The sequence below is a fragment of the Trichoderma virens genome (genome assembly GCF_000170995.1).
Source record: "Trichoderma virens Gv29-8 chromosome Unknown TRIVIscaffold_74, whole genome shotgun sequence".
Classification (NCBI taxonomy): Eukaryota; Fungi; Ascomycota; class Sordariomycetes; order Hypocreales; family Hypocreaceae; genus Trichoderma; species Trichoderma virens.
This window is the reverse complement of record NW_014013675.1, coordinates 1-19,090: the sequence shown is the minus strand read 5'-3', so window position 1 is coordinate 19,090 and position 19,090 is coordinate 1. Positions and strand designations below refer to the sequence as shown.

At 44.3% G+C, this 19,090-nt stretch overlaps 5 protein-coding genes across 5 annotated transcripts; 2 read left to right on the top strand and 3 right to left on the bottom strand.

Moving 5' to 3' along the window:
• Positions 1–1,930: 1,930 nt before the first annotated feature.
• Positions 1,931–4,385, top strand: TRIVIDRAFT_113604 (uncharacterized protein; the record flags this gene model as incomplete). The annotated part of the gene is made up of 5 exons (XM_014099855.1): positions 1,931–2,082; positions 2,198–2,524; positions 2,624–2,946; positions 3,055–3,650; positions 3,723–4,385. Coding segments are annotated over 5 exons (2,061 nt in total), but the record flags the coding sequence as incomplete, so codon positions are not given.
• Positions 4,386–5,266: 881 nt separating this feature from the next.
• Positions 5,267–6,914, bottom strand: TRIVIDRAFT_53472 (uncharacterized protein; the record flags this gene model as incomplete). Its single annotated transcript, XM_014099854.1, has 4 exons — positions 5,267–5,379; positions 5,461–6,171; positions 6,234–6,635; positions 6,713–6,914. The coding sequence occupies 4 exons, from the start codon at positions 6,912–6,914 to the stop codon at positions 5,267–5,269; spliced, it is 1,428 nt and encodes a 475-aa protein (XP_013955329.1).
• A 2,505-nt stretch (positions 6,915–9,419) lies between these two features.
• Positions 9,420–9,701, top strand: TRIVIDRAFT_53464 (uncharacterized protein; the record flags this gene model as incomplete). Its single annotated transcript, XM_014099853.1, has 1 exon — positions 9,420–9,701. One exon carries the CDS (start codon positions 9,420–9,422, stop codon positions 9,699–9,701), a length of 282 nt encoding a protein of 93 aa, XP_013955328.1.
• Positions 9,702–9,703: 2 nt separating this feature from the next.
• On the bottom strand, positions 9,704–12,229 carry TRIVIDRAFT_170891 (uncharacterized protein; the record flags this gene model as incomplete). Its single annotated transcript, XM_014099852.1, has 10 exons — positions 9,704–10,391; positions 10,472–10,635; positions 10,715–10,910; positions 10,982–11,036; positions 11,097–11,361; positions 11,416–11,533; positions 11,593–11,710; positions 11,771–11,898; positions 11,958–12,022; positions 12,088–12,229. The coding sequence occupies 10 exons, from the start codon at positions 12,227–12,229 to the stop codon at positions 10,038–10,040; spliced, it is 1,605 nt and encodes a 534-aa protein (XP_013955327.1).
• A 4,572-nt stretch (positions 12,230–16,801) lies between these two features.
• TRIVIDRAFT_153055 (uncharacterized protein) lies at positions 16,802–17,140 on the bottom strand (the record flags this gene model as incomplete). Its single annotated transcript, XM_014099851.1, has 1 exon — positions 16,802–17,140. The coding sequence occupies one exon, from the start codon at positions 17,138–17,140 to the stop codon at positions 16,802–16,804; it is 339 nt and encodes a 112-aa protein (XP_013955326.1).
• Positions 17,141–19,090: the final 1,950 nt, after the last annotated feature.

Here is a 19,090-nt window from a genome sequence, read left to right as displayed (position 1 = left end):
GGTTGCATCTCGAGTACGAGCATCAGCGCCAATTAACAGAGGTCAGATGCCTGCTGCATGTCTGTAAGGTACAGTAGTGGGAAATCGGGCTGCCTTTTTAATAGTTAGGTGACACCAAACTATTGGAAAATGCCCTATAATCGTTGGAAAATAGCCTACAACCGTTAATCAATCGCTATAACCCTTCTATAATTACAGGCCATTAGCCCTATAGCATCCGTATTAGGAACTTTGGAAATCAAATCGTTGAGAATGCTTAAACCGTTGAGGTTCCGCATTGGCCAATCAGAACGCAGGATTTGGCTTATAGTAGCTTTCAGCAGGCACGCGCTATAGCATACTCGTACAACGCTGCAACTCGCAGCACAACGCTATAGCTCGTGGCACTGAGCGTAATTAATAATTTAATTAACAAAACAAAAAGTAAGAACGACAGCGGTTCTTGCGATAGGTGGATGGTGTGGCGGTCTAAATGAATAAAATTGAGTGCATTTAACCAACTCCTTGTTTAATTCCCATTTTTTACGCACTTTTCCCATAATATTCTTTTAATTTCAGTATGCAATCAAGTGTATCATCCGCTAAATCCACTATAAGCTATAGTCGCTGGAATCCAGCTTTGTAATTGGCCTAGAGCTGTTGATCTTTACCCAATTAAGTAATAGAATGGTTGAGATTCCTGAAATCGTTGAAAGTCCTAAAATAGTTCAGTCTCAGCTGATGCATAGTTCTCAAGCAATGGTTACAGTGAGCTAAACCACTAAAAGAGCCCACTAATCCCCCGTATTGTATATACCAACACTCCATAGTGTTTACAGCTCTACAAGAGTTGAAATGTCAAAACTGCTTCGTACACATTACAGCTGAAGCATTGGGTCAGTGGTCTGGATCTTTGAAGAGACAAGTTATTGGTGCAGTCGCCCTAAAGGAACTATATAATTTCGCGAGCGTGTGCCACGTCCACATACGGTGTAGACCGGAATTTGAACTCTGGTCTAGCCAGCCCCATGGGGCCACACCTATACAAAGTATGTAGTTTGGAGAAGTCACCGTCCCACATCCCTGGAAGAAAACCGCCACATGTAACAATCGAATCTGGGGAAGAAAGGGAGCCAATCTGAGAGCAATGCTGCCTGCTCCTACATACATGGATCTTCTACTTATTTTGGAACAGATTCAAGCGAGTAATGATATAGCAGACCCAAACATTGTTGGCCACACAGGTCGTTTTCGGTTGTTGTTTTGCTCTATCCTGTCTGGCTGGCCTCTGCGGGGTGATGCCCCTGAGAAGAGGTTTCAAAGGACCCCGGACCAATGTTTCCTTGGTCGCTGGTGTAGCGTCTCGCTCCAACCCTAATCGGTAAAAGCACCTGGTTTTCCCAGCCTGGCTCTCACTAGGAGCTATCATCGCGTGGGCAAAGCTGGCTGCCAGAGAAAGATGAGCGGCCGGTGGCGCAAGCTGTGCTTTATAGAATTAATAGATCTATATCTAAAGTAATATTTCTTTGCGTGGATTCAAGTACTATACTCATCAACGTGTTAACCAATCTCGGGTTATAATCGTCTGTGACTAGCAGCGATGGTGGTTGATGCGGCCCAGTGACTTAGAGATTTTTTAACCTTGTAATTACTTGTCCGGGGTATTGGCTTCAACCTCGCATTCCCACACTCTACTTTTAACAATACTCCCCTCACAGCTTCGCCGGCCGCTGCAAACCGCAGGCCTACGCTGGAGCCAGGCCGTCATCATTTGATCGAGAGTGACCCTAGCCTAGCGCCCATGTTTGCAATTGACTGCAGCGTCGCATTCTCCGATTTCGCTGTTCATCCGCTGTTCATCAGTCCTCGCAACTCTCCTCCCTTGGCCTGTCACAGACTCGGTCAAACATCCCCGGCCAAGGCATGACTGCTCGTCACAATGGCGGGCTCTCCACCAAGACCCGGTGCATTTCACGCGTTCCAGGTCTTCGAGCCGAGTAACGAGGCCTTCGCTATCGCCAGCGATGTCCAGCCGGAAAACAGACACGCGCCCAAGAGGAGCCACATCCCCACCGCCTGCACAGAGTGTAAGAAGCGCAAGGTGTGAGTGATCTTTTCGTGTTCATTTTCCCATTTATGCATATAGTGTCTTTACCTGCTCCATGTTTGCTACGATTCCAGATGCTGACGGTGTCTCAATCTCTTTACCTGTCTGTAGCCGATGCGACGGCAATTATCCCTGCGGGCCATGCCTCTCATCCTCGGCGTCTTCGAGGGCACGTCGAAGACGATGCTACTACATCACGCCTCGACCACGCGTAATGCCCTCTAAGAGAGCCCTTGAAGATGCCTCTAGCTCTTTGGCTGACTGCCATTCTATACTTCGGCGACTATTTCCAATACACGACGTGCAGGAACTGCTCCCGCTGTCGAGAGAGGATCTCATCGCTCTGCTTCGCCTAGACCAACGCAGCGCGGCAGAGGCGCACAACGGCGCACGGCCGGAAGCGGTCCGAAACCCATCACCTCTAAATGATATCTACACGTCTCCAATGAGCGGCGAGTCTCCAAAGCCAAAGGCCAGGGCAGCTCGCTCACCACTGTCTGCTACGCCCTCGCAACCAGGCTCCTTAGCCGCAGCAAGTACAGCAGCTTCGTTGCAATCTAACGATGGCGGCTTGACAATCCTGGAGCCGGTTCCGACGCCTGACGCAGAATGGGACGAGGAGCGGCGCGAACGGGAGCAGGAGCATGTGCCGGCAGAGGCTGACGATGTCAACGCGCTCTCCTTTGCTCTGGACCGCCAGGTATCTTATTTGGGGATATCGTCTATACGAGCTGCTCTACTTGTCATGTTGAAGCTGCGCCCTTCACTAAGACAGGAGATGGCCTCCGATTCTGCGCCGGGTCTCCCGCGAAGACCTCTGGTGTACCTACCGATGCGAGGTGAAAGCGATGCCAGCAACAGTGATAGACGCTACAGCTCGACATCGGACTCTGTGCGGCCGCGTCGCCCATCCCAGACGCGGACACTGTCACAGCAACAACTTCCTAAGCCAGCGTTCTCCACGCGAGTGGCCTGGTCGCGTCGGGGCCAGGCGCTGGTGGACGCCTACTTTCGGACGTTCCACGTGTACATGCCCATGCTGGACGAGCCGGTCTTCCGAGCCGAGTTCGCCGGTGCGAAGAGCCGGGAAGACGAGCCCTGGCAAGCGTTGGCGAACATGGTCCTCGCTCTCGGCAGCGTCGCCGCAGCAAGGTCGGACGACCAGGAGGCAGAGCACGCCGCCTACTACGAGAGGGCCGTGTCTTTGCTGCCCCTAACTGCCCTTGGCAGCTCCCACATCGAGACAGTGCAGACCTTAGCGCTGATGGGCGGGGAGTATCTGCACTACGTGAACCGTCCTAACATGGCGTATGGTATTCTTGGAGCTGCGATCCGCATGGCCGGCGCCCTGGGACTACACAAGGAAATTCTGACGGCCCCTCCCCCGTCTTCTATCCCGGCAGCCTTGCAAAAGGCCCTGGAGACGCGACGTCGCACATGGTGGACTCTTTTCTGCGTAGATACGTGGGCCACCATGCTGACCGGGCGCCCGTCGTTTGGACGCTGGGAGTTGGCGACGAACATAGTAATCCCTGACGGGAGAGTGGCGGAGAATGGCTCTTATGTTCATAATGAGGTCGGCGACGATGGACGGAGAGTAGCTGAGGATGAATCAACAGAGGATGAAACAGACCAGACCAGCGATGCCGAGCTTCTGCGACAGCTTGCCGAAAGCGTCAAGTTTGCCAAGATTGCTACGCGAGTTCAGGACGCATTCGCCGTCTCGCCCATTATAGCCACGGCCCTGCGGCAAGACATCGACAGCCAGCTCGCTGCTTGGCACCTGTCGCAATCGTGGCCATCATCACGGACCAGAAGCCCCCAGAAAGCTAGCAGAGACAACGCGAGCTACCAGGACGCTGTGGGCGATGAGGCGCCGTGGCGCTTCACGCAGAGCCTCATGAAGTGGCGGTATCAGGACCTACGCATGCTACTGCACCGGCCGGTGCTTCTCTTCCTGGCGAACAGCGGATGTAGCGACTGGGAAGATTGCAGCCCTGACGATGCGGCCGCGGTAAAGATGTGTCTGGCGCTTGCAATTGCGACGGTGGAAGATGTCGAACGGGAGTGGACTCCCAGTCGAATAGCTGGATGGAAGGCTGCCTGGTATCTGCATCAGGCCTCGATGGTTCCTCTACTTATCCTCCTGTGGAACCCAAGAAACATGCCGAACGAGGCAGTCATGGAGCCTTGTCGTCGCGCAATTCCCATCGTCTTAAGCCTCCTTGAAGCCATGAAGCCGTGGTCTTTGACTGCCAACCGCAGCTGCGCCTTGATAGGCCGCGTCTTTGCAGCAGCTACACAAGGTGCCAAGGTGGACGTAACAGACGAGAATGATCCTGCTCGCAGCACATCTTTCATGTCCGGTGGCCCTGACGCCATATCTGCCACCAACAATAATGGCAATTCCGAACAACTACTTGACGATATTAACATGACGAGAGCAGTGGGTGGAGACATGGCACAGAGGACTGCCATGTTTGGCAGCGTACCGATGCAGCAGGGGCTGGACTTTAACTTTGGGCTCAACTTTGGGTTTCTGGGCTATGAACAAGACGCTGCGATGGGCGGCTCGATGAACATTGACTCTTTAGACATGCTCGACCCGTTCTGGGGGCAGAACACTATGTAACGCTTCAATGTACTATGTAACGCTTTAATGTGATCCACAACTCCCTTGTGTCTACTATACTAGAAGAAGAAAAGGTTGAAAATTTACAAATCCCACGCCGAGACTGTGAATGAAATCATTTCCATGAATGAATGAAGAGACAAGTAAAAGTTCAATTTAGCTACAACTCATGAACTACAACCGTTATGTTTGCACCCGACACCTATAGCTACATATCTTTAAAGCTCGAGAAGCAGCTGAAACCACTCCATGCTATTTTCGAGCCGGCCCTTGGCTGCCAACTATAAGCTACACTGAGTTGGAGTCGCCAGATGCATCGTGGGGAATGATTCGCTTCGTGCTCGCCTTACGAGGGCTGGAGGAGTCGAACACGGCATCCAGCTCCTCAAGCGTGCGACCCTTGGTCTCAACAAAGAAGAAGTAGATAAAGATGAACTCAAAGATGTCCCAGAAGACAAAGAATGCGTAGCTGCTGAAATTAGCCGCTGTGCGCCGTGGTCAAGGAGAAACTATGGTGAACTCCTAAGCTGGGGTAAAATGAGGGCGACTTACAACCAGTATGTGATGTTTTGCATAGCAAGAGGGGCTGCAAAGGTGTTTACAAATCCAGCACAGCCGGAGGTAATGGAGGATACCATAACGCCGTTGGCTCTCATGTCATCTGAATACGCGTCATTGTTAGCCAGTGATTATGAAGACTTTGCTAGGCGTAAGATGAAGTAGACAAATAGCGGTGCCATACTTGCTAAAATCTCGGGGGAATACACAGGCTGCATGGGAGTGTATCCCACGGCAAAGACGACGCCGAAAATGAAGATGAAGGCGATCATCGCAGAGCTAGCCTGGACATCGTGCGCGATCTGGTACCTAGCGGTTGCACCTGTGATGATTGCGAGGCAGATAACCATGCCTCCCGTCGAGAATAGGAACATCTTGCGTCGTCCAACCACATCGTGGCAGCGCGCTCCAATGCTCGCCGCAATCCATCCCGTCACAGCGTAGATGCCATTAAGGAGCTGGGCCATTGGGACAGAAGTGATGCCCACAGCCTTGATCATCGTGGGGAGATAGTAACTGGCGACGTTATTTCCAGAAAACTGCATGAACCAGGACCACGAAATGACTAGCAGCATCCGGTATCGCCTCGAGTGCGACTTGAATAGTGCCTTGATGTTGAAATAATCGCGGGCCGTACGGATGCCACCCCTGCTCAGGGACTCCTCGATCTCACGCATCTCTACAGCGACGATAGGGTGGTTGGGGTCACCGTTGGCATGATGCTTGACTAGGAATGCACGTGCTTCTTCGTGACGGCCCTTTGCAATGAGCCATCGTGGGCTTTCCGGGATGAACCAGCAGCCGAGGACGACAAGGCCAGGGCAGACGGCCTGCAGCCACAGGGACAGGCGCCACTTGATGTTGCCGTCGAGATGGAGGTTGCAACCGTATATGGCTTTTTTCTAAAATCAGCAAAGCATACTTGAGCTTACTTCCCTGATAAAGGTAGTAACTTACTAAAGGTGGCGATGATGCTGCCCATATAGTACAAGGTGTTGTATCCTCCTGCAACGGAACCACGAAGCAGCGGCGGAGCCACCTCTACGAGCAACAGCGGTGCTGCCGAGCTAGCCAAGGTTGAGAAGAAGCTGAGGAGGAATCGGGCGCCGATGAAGCTGCCTAGAGTTGGAGCGGTTGCCGTAAAGATGGCGCAGGCCACAACGCCAGCGCACCCGAAGATGACCATAAACTTCCGGCCGCGCCAATCGTTGCACCAGGTAAACAGAGCACCGATCATCTGACCAATGTTGAAGATTGAGAATACAAGGCCCGTGCCCGCTGAGCCATTCGGTCCGAGATGGTAGTAGTCCTGGTACTCGGGCATAATGTTGATCGAGCCCATGAGGGAGCCATCATAACCTTCGCACAGCTTGTTAGTCTTTCTATCTTTGTTGTCGAGACTTTTATCTCCTATTTTCATGGGTAACAAGACTCACCGTTCATAGTCGAGCACAAGTAGACAATGGCGCACACGAGGTAAAGCTGGACATGACCCCAGGCCCATGGATTCGGAACCGCGTGTGCCTCTTGCAGAGTCGCCGCAATGGCACATCCAGCGTCTGCGCCAGGCACATCTGACGCCTTGCGGTCCTCATACTCGTACGCTGTGGTGGTTTTGGTCTCCTCTGTGACCTCCATGACTGACAGGAACGAATAACTAAAGTCGAAGAGATGTTGCTACGATTCTTTCTTGATTAGCCCAATGCAATGCTGCGAGACGGCTGTCAGGGGACTCGTGAAGATGAAAGCATGATCTCGCTCTATAAGGAAGATGAATCTGCAACATAAGGCTTTGCTCCACGGCGACTAATGGGCTCCTCTCCAGGCCGTGCCGCCATCACCGCGTGTTTCTCCATACTACGTGTCTACCAGGGTAACAAGCCAGTGTCCACACCTTCTGGCCCCGCTAGCACGAAATGAACCACGGATTTGTCTTTTCCGTGATTCCATGCGTACCCGTGCTCCGATACAGACACGAAAACCGAACTAAAGCACCGCCAACCCGGATCCCAATTTCTGGGTCCGGGGAAGTGGCGTACATACTATATTCTGCCGGCTCTCGTGATTGAGTGATCCCCGCAGGCTGAAGATGCTATAGTGCACAACATGCGGTGGAAGTTTGACTACATGTACATTCCCCACGCCTCGTGCCATGGGGTAACGTTCTAGAGTGCCATTTTTTGCGCTCCGTACGGCGCGGGACGGACAGAACAGGTTCAACGGGACCCGCTCCTCAAGGGTCTGGGCCAGGCGACATGAGCGCCTTCCACAGAATCGCTAAACCAAAGAGTCCGACTCTTGTGTTGCATGGGAAGATGAAGGCCAGTAGATCTCCGCAGTGATTGTAAAACTTGAGTCTTGCCAATTCAATGAGTGGTCTCGCCGATTGAGCCTCGCTTGCTTACATTGGTTCACTACACCGATTCCCGAGCTCCCATGCAGTATTCTATGTCTTCACTCTACCTAGAGATGACGCCCTGAGGCTCGTGTTGTGTGAGGCTACGGAGAGCAGCTCTCGATTACCTTAGTGAAGCTTGGTGAACAACACGTCTTTTGTCTCGCACACACGAAGGGGGCGAATTTGTCCTCTGCAAAACAATAGGACTCTAGAAAGAATAGCTTAGTAGCGTTGATTAAGTTACTCAAACTTTTATAGCCATACTCTTTCAGCGTTGCTATCCTCTCCATCCGTACCCTGATATCATAACTCAAGAAATGTCAATCTCGATTTTCTTGTCCTGAGACCCCAGCCGACTCTTTCAGGTTCTCAATGTCGGCCCCTTTTACGTTTCTCGCAGACTCGGATGGATGAGAACATACAATCCACTCCGCACTTGTCGCCAAGCAGTCCGACACTTTAAATACTCTTGTAATGGGCAGATGAAAGAGGGAGCTGAAAAACGCGTCATGTGGAAGGATGTTGATGAAGATGCCTTTTTCCGTTTCGTACAGTATGTGTATACGGGATCCTGTACAAAAGCCAACAACTTTCCTTCAAAGAATCTTATCAAGTAAATGACTTCGATTATATAGGTCAGCATGTCTCAGTTCGACAAAGTTCGAAATGGTTGCCATAATGTTCCTGCTGAGAATAGTCCTAAGAAATTTCAACAGTAGGAGTGTTTGCACGATCGTAACTGCAGCTTTCGATCGTTGTTTGGTATGATTCAGCTACTCTGATTTGGAGCCATCCACTTGCATTTGACATTTCGAGACGATGTTGCGATAACGATAAAGGATATAAATACCAATATTGCCATTATACTCAGAAAAGGCAAAGGCTGGTTCGGTGATCAACTGGTTCGACTTGATCAATGTCAAGTTGAATGTTTAGTGAGGAATGGTGGGGCTACGGGTATAATTAAATGTCGACCTTCTTGACGCGGGGGTTTGTCACTCGGCTCATGCGTTTCTCTGCAGCTTGGTGTGTCCACGAAATTCTTCGATAGCCTTTGTTTAGCGGTGGCCAGCAGTGCCGAACACTGCGTCAAAGTTGTGACACTTCTATATCAATCTAAAGGAGATCCAGCTTTCTATATAAAAGCAAACTTTTACATTTTTAAGCTCAAACTGCATATAATATTTGCATTTATGTCCATAGAGTTAATTAATAATAAAGCTATGAATTGAAAATCTTAAAGATAGAAATAAAAGCTGCCAAGGCTTTGTGTAGATTAATACTTTTGCTCTGGAATTTTAGGATATTCTAAATAGAACGACGATTGTACTTTCTTCAATATAAAGAACCAGGCTGTTCATCCCCTTGCTCTGTCCTTAGGCCCTTAAGCCCAGATATGAGATATGGAAAGCCGCTAAAGCAAGAGATATCAGACCAATCTCCACCGTGATGATAAACGAAGGAAACAAGTCGATACTACTTAAGAACACGACGACTTTTCTCCATCCTAGATCTCAAGTATGGTATGGCAACCGAGGTATCCCCTATAGAAGAGGCTATCTTCTGTAGGGACCACCTGGGACAGGTAAATCAATTTAAGATTGTCCATGGCTGGTCATCGCGGATTGGATATATACGTGCTTAATTATTCCTCTATCACAGCCGAGTACTTAGGTGCTCTGTTGGCTGACCTTCCTCCTCGTTGCATCTTGTTGCTGGAAGATGTTGATGCTGCTAAGTCAACAATGTCTCGTCAATTGAATGCCACTCCGGGTAGTCCACCTAAAGCAATAAAATCCAGAGGCGGTCTATATTTGTCTGAGTTTCTCAGGGCTCTAGACGGTGTGTTATCGCAAGAAGGCCGAGTCCTCATTATGACTACAAATCATATGGCACGTTTGGATCCTGCATTATTACGACTTGGCCGTGCAGGCATCAAGGCCTTGCTTCCATCCGCCGAGGAAGATGTTATATCCCAGCCGCTGCGACAGGAGTATGTTTGTCTATATTGTCACTGCTTCATTTAAGGATCTTGCATTCTATCAATATACTCTAGTGTTTAGCTAAGTTCTCATAAATTCATAGTACTGAATGTGCGTAGCGCTACTAAATCTAATTTATAGCACTGAATTTGCGTAGCGCTACTCCAAAGGTTTACCTAGGGCTCTTAATATAGTGCTACCTATTCCATTCCACTTTCAGAGCAAGCTGATACAGAATTAACTAGTATGTATATTGGCGACTGAGATGAAGCGGCACCAGTATCGAATGGATAAGATGGTTAGTTGAAACAATGTAGACGATGCGCTGGAAGCTGACATGCTCCCTGAATGTCTTCGGTACTCGGGGTCACCACAACCGAGTTACTTAGAAGCCGGCACATACTTCTGCTCTACTGGCTCGAATGCCAAAAACCGAATCCGATTTTCGTGCTGAGGAGCGTAGTGCATCGCACCCAGCGGCCGCGTGTTGGGGCCGAACGCCAGAGCCAGGAGGCCCTGGTACTCACCCTTGGAATCGTACACCAACAAAGACAGCGGATCATTAGCCCGGATGGATCCAGATCTATCACCATCTCTGAACTCAAAGAACGTAGCGTCGCTGCCATAGCCACCGACGAGGATAGGGTACTCGTTTCCAAAGACGTTGAGTCTCTGGTATTTTAGCCAGCGGCCGTTGCGGCGGTTATAGAGCTTGTAGCGTTTGTTGAATTCAAGCTGAGGGACGAGAGGCATTGTAATTAGCAATTGGCTTAGTACTAGGGCTCTGAAATTATTAAGTTTAGAACGAAGCTTACCTGAGGAGCTTGGTCGAGTATAGTTTCGACTTCAATGTCAAATACATTATCGGTGCTTTGTACGCGAGTTTCACAGCCCTTGAATTCGTGATTTATGAGTCTTTGAATTTCCGTCGGGAGATTATTGTCGTCAATATCATCCACATGATTCCGGAAGTCGTTCTCTATAGAGAGTATCAGCATATCATCTCCTACCTCCTATATATACAGAACAGAGATTCTAGAGAATAGGGTGGCCCTTACTCAATTGACTTGCATGGTACAACGTCACGTATTCTGGCTGATCCTTGTCCTTTCTCTGCCAATGGGTGAGGCGTAATTTGAAGCTTACTGTTGCCATTCTTTTGGTTGAAATCGCAAGGTCGTCAAACTTCTTGCGCGTGGATTCGTATCCAGGTAGCTTGCTAATGAAGTCACCCATCGAAACTACATCTTCTTGCTTCATGAAAGGGTTAGAAAATTTCTGTACACAACCAACTCTTTAATATCCCTTGGAAATAGCTAACATACTTTAATGACCCTCCAGTTCTGGAAAGGGCTAACAGTAGGACACCATTCGGGAGGGCTAGGTGTAAAGAATGATTAAAATGAGGCTTCATGTTCCAAGTGAATAGGTTGCACTCACTTATTACAGAGGAGAGTATTACCTCCTTGGGCCTGCCAGGAGATCGAGCTTGACATATTCCTATTAGAACTGCCGCTCGCGGATCTTGACTGATCTTCCTTTCCAAAACTAGCAGAGCCGGCAACAAACGAAGAGGAAAAAGATGCGCTAGCAGCGATTTTCATTGCTTTCGTTGCATCTGCTTCAGATGCCGAGCCCAGTGTACTGAACTTCTCAGAAGAGAACAGTCGTCCGCCTAGTTCGATTCTAGTTGCAAAAAAATGGCCTGTGTGATTTTGTTCAGTATAGATATAAATAAGGAATAGCGGATGGGACATACCATATTTATGATGGAAATCGATCAATTTATCAACATCCTTTACATCATCAAGGTCTGACTTGCACTCAGCTGACAGTTCTAGAGAATGATGATCCAGATGGATGACAACCCTCGGAAACTGTGAAATCCCAAAATCAGTATCATAAATACCAATATCAGGAGGTCGCCTGCACGAACGTTATAGGTGATGTTCATGGTTTTCTCGTCAGCTGTCGCATTACTGCTCAAAGCATTGCTCTCCTGTTGAGAGAAGCCTGCGCTAACCGCAGCGTTAAATCCAAATGCTCCTCCTCCTCTGTCGTTTAGTGTGAGAATTAAAAGGCCAATAATGCTTCATCTGGGATAATTAACATACATAGAAGCTTGTGCTTCGATGGAAGAGAATGAACTGCGAGCCATAGAGGTGGAAACCGACGAGTGAGTTTCAAAAGTATCAACGTAAGAGTCATCATTAACAACAAAGCGAGGAATGTGAAATTCTTGCTAGAATCGATTTCAGTTTCCATGTATAAATCCGGTCTGGGGGTTAATAGAAAGCATACCTCGACTTTAACAGCTGCATCAGACATTTCGTGCGATTGGAATTTTCTGGGCTTGAGGATGAATGCTAAATCCAGGTTAGGAAGATGGTCATGTTGAGCAACTGGAGTAACAAAGCTTCTGGTGCCATACCACTATACGGAGCACGTTCAATTCGGCGAAACTTGAGCACTTCTTTTCCTTCGTTGTCTTGGCCATCTTTAGAGAAAACCAAACGATGAGCGCTGGTGAGGGCATTGTTTCGGATCACAACGTTCCATTCCTTCTCTGACATATCTGCGGGACTCCTGGCATCATGAAATCAGAGTTTTCTCGAGAAGATAATAACCAACCTGAGCACAAGCTAGAACTTACGTGGTGGCACCTCCCGTTTTCGCGACCCAGTTTGCTCGGTCAAAAGAGCTAGCAAGCTGATCTAGGGATGCTTTCAGAAGCTCCGGCTTATCCTGTTATGAGTTTGGAATCAGTCTCATGTTGCCGTTACTGATTGAGGGTTCGCCAGAGCTCTCTGGTAATTATAGATATCATACACTAAACTTTAAGTTCAGTTCTTTCTTGAGAAACTCCTTTGTTTCGTCCGTAAGGTCTGTTTTGTTAGATTTCGTTTTCAAATACACATTTCGGATTATGTCGGTATCTCCATCGCCCTTTGTTTCCTTGGAGTTAATGTATTAGCGCTTGAGAGGGTTATATGTGGAACGCTCGACAACAGAGATGACAAACCGATGAGCCTTCAGAGATAATTTTAAAATAGTCCGAAATGGATGTGCTATCATTGACCTGGGCTCCGGCGGGACTGCAAAACGAGCTTCCAACCCTGCAATAGGATCGCATCAATCGCCAGTTACACACAATCCAGGGTCTCGACATACTTGCCCGCCTCAATACCACCCTTTTCGATCAAGATCTTTCGCAGATCAGACAGTTTCTTCCCTGAGGAGTCGAATCCCTTCAGTGGGACACAGCTTGAGACTGAGGAAGAGTTGTTCTCGGAATCGTAAAGGTTTACGTCCACCCGAATATCTACGGCTGTCATCTTGGCGGGTTTTTTTAGGGCCAAAGAGTCCGTTGTAAAGAACCGAAAAGAGCCGAAGGAGGTAAATGATCGAAATAAGAATCAGACAGGTTAGACTTTACTGGAGGGCTTAAATAATGTGCGATGATGCCCAGACATTCTCCCAAGTAGGACGGCAAGGGCGATTTATATAAGGCAGCTTAATGTAGTCTTTACCCTTCCGGCGTTTACTTCAGAACGCTACAACATTTATTAAACTACCCCGCGGCGAGAACGTAGCGATCTGCGAATTTATTACGAATCCTAGTATAGCTTGGGACACGTCATATTACAGGTCACCCGCTGTGGGTATTTGCCAGCTACACAGTAATCCGATTCGATACAGTATAACTCAGCCCGACCCTAAGGGTCGAGACGTTTCTGAAATGGGACATTTATGCATAGGAGACATAGCTGGGCCGCTAAGCCAGCGATTTTGGATTTAACTGGCTGCGAGGTAAGCTGAACTACATAGGGAGAAGTGTATTAATTGGATTCTAATGGTACAACATAACTTTTACAGTTACAACAATGGGCCTACCTAGTAGGCGCTCGTGAATAAATATAAAACTGATATACCAATTGGCATTCATATAATAAAGTGAGTTTTATAATTAATATAAGTTAGCTATTTTAAAAAATAAATAAATAAACTTTTAGACTTTGGGGTTATATTAATAAATAGTTAAGTTAGTCAATAAAAATTTTATTATATAGTTAATAAAGTAATATTTATATTTATTTTAATTATAATATTCATAACTAGCTATTTAAAAACTTGAAATATTAAATTGAATTATATTACTAAAAAAATAAAATCTTTTATAAACTGGTTATAGCAGCCTGGATATACCACCAAACAAAACCTCAAATGTATGCCGGCCATTGATATTCATACTGATCACGTTAACTGGCAGTTTTGGAGGCCATGTACATAATATATAAGCCAGTTTTACTCAAAGTACCAAATTTTCATTGAAGACATAAAATGGACATACTCGAGTGGCCGTACTGGCGACGTAACCACCAATTCTTATTAAACAGCCATCTGGACTATAAGCACGTTCGTGAATGCTCCGTCTCGCTGAATGACGAGGACATCGCGCGGCTCATCACCTGGGACACCATCCCCGTATCCGTCACCGGAAACTGAAGTGTGGCTTTCACAGAGCCCGTCGGAGTACGTGCGCTCAGTACCCCGTAAGAACAAATCCCTCTTCCTCCTCATGCCATCTCGGGTAAGATCAAACTAGCTGTCATACTAAGACTCGCCATGTAGATGGAATTTCCCCGCCGCCATGATTACTCGGAAAATTGTCCCGGCTCTCGCCACAGGCTGTACCTCGTAGCAAAATTCCCAGGTGAGACACACACTTTACTGCTCTCGCTCTTGTCGCCCGCCGTGCAGAATTCCATTCCGGTGTCGTGAATATTGTGAGCTACCTCAAAAAATACGCGGACCGTCGGTGAAATCCTCACCACCGCTCCCGCGGTCAAGAAAGTATCCTTCACTGGCTCCACTGCCGTGACTAAGTAAACTCTTTATGAAACAGTCTTCTTCGACCCTCCAGAAGCTCTCCTTCGAGCTTATTGGCCGAGATATAATCCAGCGTCCGTTACAAGTTGGTGCATATATAGGCGAATGTAAAACCTTGTGCTGTTGCTAAATCTGCATGAGCTTGCCAAAATGCCAGAGCGCCTAGCAAGAGTTCTTGATACGCGCAAGTGAATAGGTTATCCATCGAGGCTCGGACCTGAAACAGTCCGAGAGATAGTGACGGGCGTGTGGTCGTATCCAGGATGCACAATAGTTCTTTTCATAACTGGCAAGGTTTGGATGTTTCTAGCAGCTGGAAAAGAGTAGTCACTTACTTCGAGACGTCCTATTATACCTGGTGAGTCTGCGGCCTTAAGATTGTGGCTCATCATCCTGTATATAGGGTGGTAAGCCATCGTAACTTGACTTTAGTTATCTGGATCTGTAGTTTGGCCATAGTGCATATTTAGGTCCGGTCGTGGCAGTTACATCTTGTGGAAATTAATTCTATATACCCATACCCGGAATATCACTTCTCGCATGCACGAGCAAATGTTATTATAGCTGATACTTGATAAGATACAATCTCATGATAACCTAAAAGTAGCGAGCACACTGAAATATCGATCAGGATCCTCGAGCCAGGGCATATGAGATGAATTGATAATAGTTACCCATTTTACCTTTGGGATCTCCGTAAAAGAAGGGCATATCCACGCTGTCGATGGTCTCATCAAATTCTCTATTTATAATCAACATCGGGATATGGACTATATGCAAACGTCCAACTGCCGAATAGTCTTTTAATGGACCAATCATTGTGAACTCGGAGGGCCCATTCCTGCACCAAGTTAGTGAATATTAATTCACACTCATATAGGAATTCACCACCAACATGGTAAAGTAGACCGTAGGGTTATTATGTAGGTTGAGTAAGTTCAACGACTGCATTAAATCCTCAGGCCACTCATCAAGGCGACAGACATGTCGTTTGTGGAAGACCAGTGCCGCTTTTTCAAATTCAGCATCGTCGTATGTCTTACTAGCCTTGTGTTTGAGAATCATATCCCGTGATTCTTGTGGTGGCTCGCTAATAAGCTTCCTGGCTGCTTCCCCAAAGAGAGCTTCCCGCTCGCGACTCCATTGGAAATAACATAGTGTTCCATTCCCTCTGGTTAACGTGAAGTTAGGTACTCGCTTCCTAAGATTGTGCCCTAGGATTGACCTAAAAAATCGTAGTTGTCTTCGATACTCAAAGCTTTAAGAAGATTATCAAGCTCTGCCATAAATAAATCAATAGTCCAGAAGTTTATGTCGCCTGTGATTTCTGGCAAGAGAGTAGAATTTCCGCAGCCGATTTGGTCATAAAGAATGACAAGAATGCCATAGTCGGCTGTTAAACGTGCGAACGGCTTCAAGTAGGCATGGCCATCGCCGGGACCGTCATGAGGACAGACAATCGGGCGCCGAAGCTTAGGGTCATCATAGATAATATAGAATGTTTTTACATGATTTTTTGATAGCATAGATGTACAAATCAACTTCGCCAGAAGAGACACAAGGCTGATGACTATCATAGGTTGTTGAAGGCGAAGGAAAAGTAATCTAGGGTTAGCTGTTCCAAGGATGCAACCAGGCAGTACTTGGTTTATGCTACGGTGGGGCCAGGTCGGTATGCAGGCAATCTTATCACGCCGCTGTAATATCAATAAAATGTTCTCAGGGTCTCGATTTTATTGTATGGTAAATGCTGTGATAACAGCTGGCTACCTAAACTATCTGCTAAATATAATAACCATTGGTTTTTATACTTAGTCGATTGGACTGGATCTATGAACATTTATTAGATTCATGGATGAATTTAGAGAAGTTTACTATAGGAACCCGGTTCGTCACATAATGGCTCTTTGCATCAATCCACTTCATTTATCAGAGGTCGGGTTATTTTAACTGCAATTTTAGCAGTCCTTTTCTACCATAATCCCTTCAATGCTACCGGGATTTGGAACAAGCTGGCTTGTGCTCATCGGACTACTGGACAACTGCAATCCAAGGGCCTAGAGAGGAGGTAAAACAACTTTGATGTTAAGTGAATTGGATACTCATAAACAAGCCATGTTTTTTTAGTTTCTATAGTAACAATCATGCCCCTGGGCGGTGATATGAAACCTAAAGAACAGTGTGTTATGATTGACATGGAGTATAGCTTAATTTTGGCAATCCATCCGCCTCTCCATCTACCCAACTCCAAATATTCAAATGAACTTTCCACACCTCATAGACTTGAATCCAACGCCCCAAGCCGAGGCACAATGGGCAGAACCATCATTGGTGCGCGTACCAATTGTATGGGTGGAACCATTGCAATCGCAGTTTGAATAAAGGGTGCATGCACAGCCATTCGCAAAGCTACAGTCGGCAATAAGGGCACTATTTGTGCCCGTGTAATCGTAGTTGTAGCAATTGTTATTGGTGAAAGGGTTGACAGCCGTTAAGTAATTTGCACAGCCGCCATCCGAATAATAATTGACTTGGATATTGCTGGCAGCAGCGAGAGCTGAGAAGAGCGCCCATGGCACGAGAGAGAAGTGCATTATGAAAGGAATAGCTTTGAAAGTCTTGATTGTAGAGTAGGTTGTGTTGTTGCAAGTGATGGTTACGAATTGTCACTTGGAAGGAAAATGCTTTATATAGTAGTTAGGAAGCTTAATTACAGTAGGAACCTAACCCTTTTCCAAGGAGAGAAAAGCCCCTACCAAGGAAATGAGACAAACCTCCCGCCTTGTGATAGTGTACTCTCGCCGTATCGTATCGACTTGTCGACATTTTCATGGTGCCTGCCTTATCAAGCTAGACATTTCAACAAGGGGATATATGGCGCATTTGCCCGACTTGAGTTGGGATGTTTGACTACTCAGAAACCCATCTACCGAGCTGGAACAAGAAATGAGGTGTCACGGCCCGGCTCTTATGGTCGCGACAATAGGCCTACCGGGTAGGCGCCCCCGGATAAAAGACGGTCCGTTAGACTAATTAGAAGCGGATTAAGAATTAACTTCTCGATTTAATACAGGATCGATAAATCGAAAAGCAATCCCTAAATAAATTAATAGAAATCCTTTCAATTTAGCCCAAACTAACTAAATATATAAGTTTATATTTTTATATTTATTTAAATAGCTTAAATAGTTAATTATAAATAATAATATTTAAATTAAATTTATTTAATACTTTTTATTAATTAATAATATTATTATATTATTTAAATATTTAACTTAACTTATTTACTAATATAAACTAAAATTTAGGTTTATTTTTTAAAAATCCTAACTTATATTAATATATAAGTTTATAGTTTATTATATATTTAAAACTTTTATTTAAATAGTTATTTTAAACTATTAAGTAATAATTAAATAAAGAATTAAATATTAACTTATAATATTTTAAATATTAAAACTAATTATAAAAGTAAAACTTAAAGTAAATATTTAAACAGTAATATTAAGTTTTAAAATTAACTTAATAAAAATAATAAAAATAATATAATAAAATTAATTATTATTAAACTTATAGTTATTATAAAAAACTTTAAAAAAACTATTAAAAAGTAAAAAAAAATTATTAATAATTATAAAAATAAAAACTTTATAAAAGTAAAGTAAAAAAAAAAAATTATAAAATTAAAGTATTTTAAAAAATTTAAAAAAAACCTTAAAGACTTTAAAAAATTCTTTATAATAATTTATATTTACTTTAAATATTTTTTAATAACCTTAAGTAAATCTAAAAAAGAAATAAAAATTTATTATATTAAATTTTAATTTAATAAAGCTGCTAAAGATTAATTTAAATTAATTTAAAAAAACTATTATAATATTAATAAAATTAATTAAAATAAATAAATTAAAAAGGTTTTTAAATTTTATAAAAGATTTAAAAACTAATTTATTATTTTTTTTAAAACTATTAATAAAAAAAAAACTAAAAATAAACTTACTATTATTAAATAAAAAAAAACACTTTTAAAATATACTATTGCTTTTATATAGTTTTTAAATAAAATTAATTAAATAAAAAAAAATATATATATATATATATATATTATTAAAACTTTAAACTAAAAGTTAAAAATAAATTATATATAAAAGATTAATTAAAAATATATACTAAATATACTTAAATAGTAATTAAAATTAATAATTAATAATATAAAAAGCATTAAAAAAAAAATAAAAAAAAAAAAATAAAAAAATATATATATTATTAATTATAAAGTTAAATAAAACTATATTATTAATAATAATAACAGTAAATTTAAAAAAATAAACTTTAATATTATTAATATTTATAAATTTATTAAAAATATAATTACTGTAGAAAAATAAATTATAAAAAACAAAATTACTAAAGTAAATATAATAAATTTAATATTCTATAAAAAATTATTAAAAAAATTAAAAAAATTAATAAAGTTTAAATTAATATTATTAAAACTATATTTTATAATTTTTTTAATTAAACTATTTATTATAATAATTAAT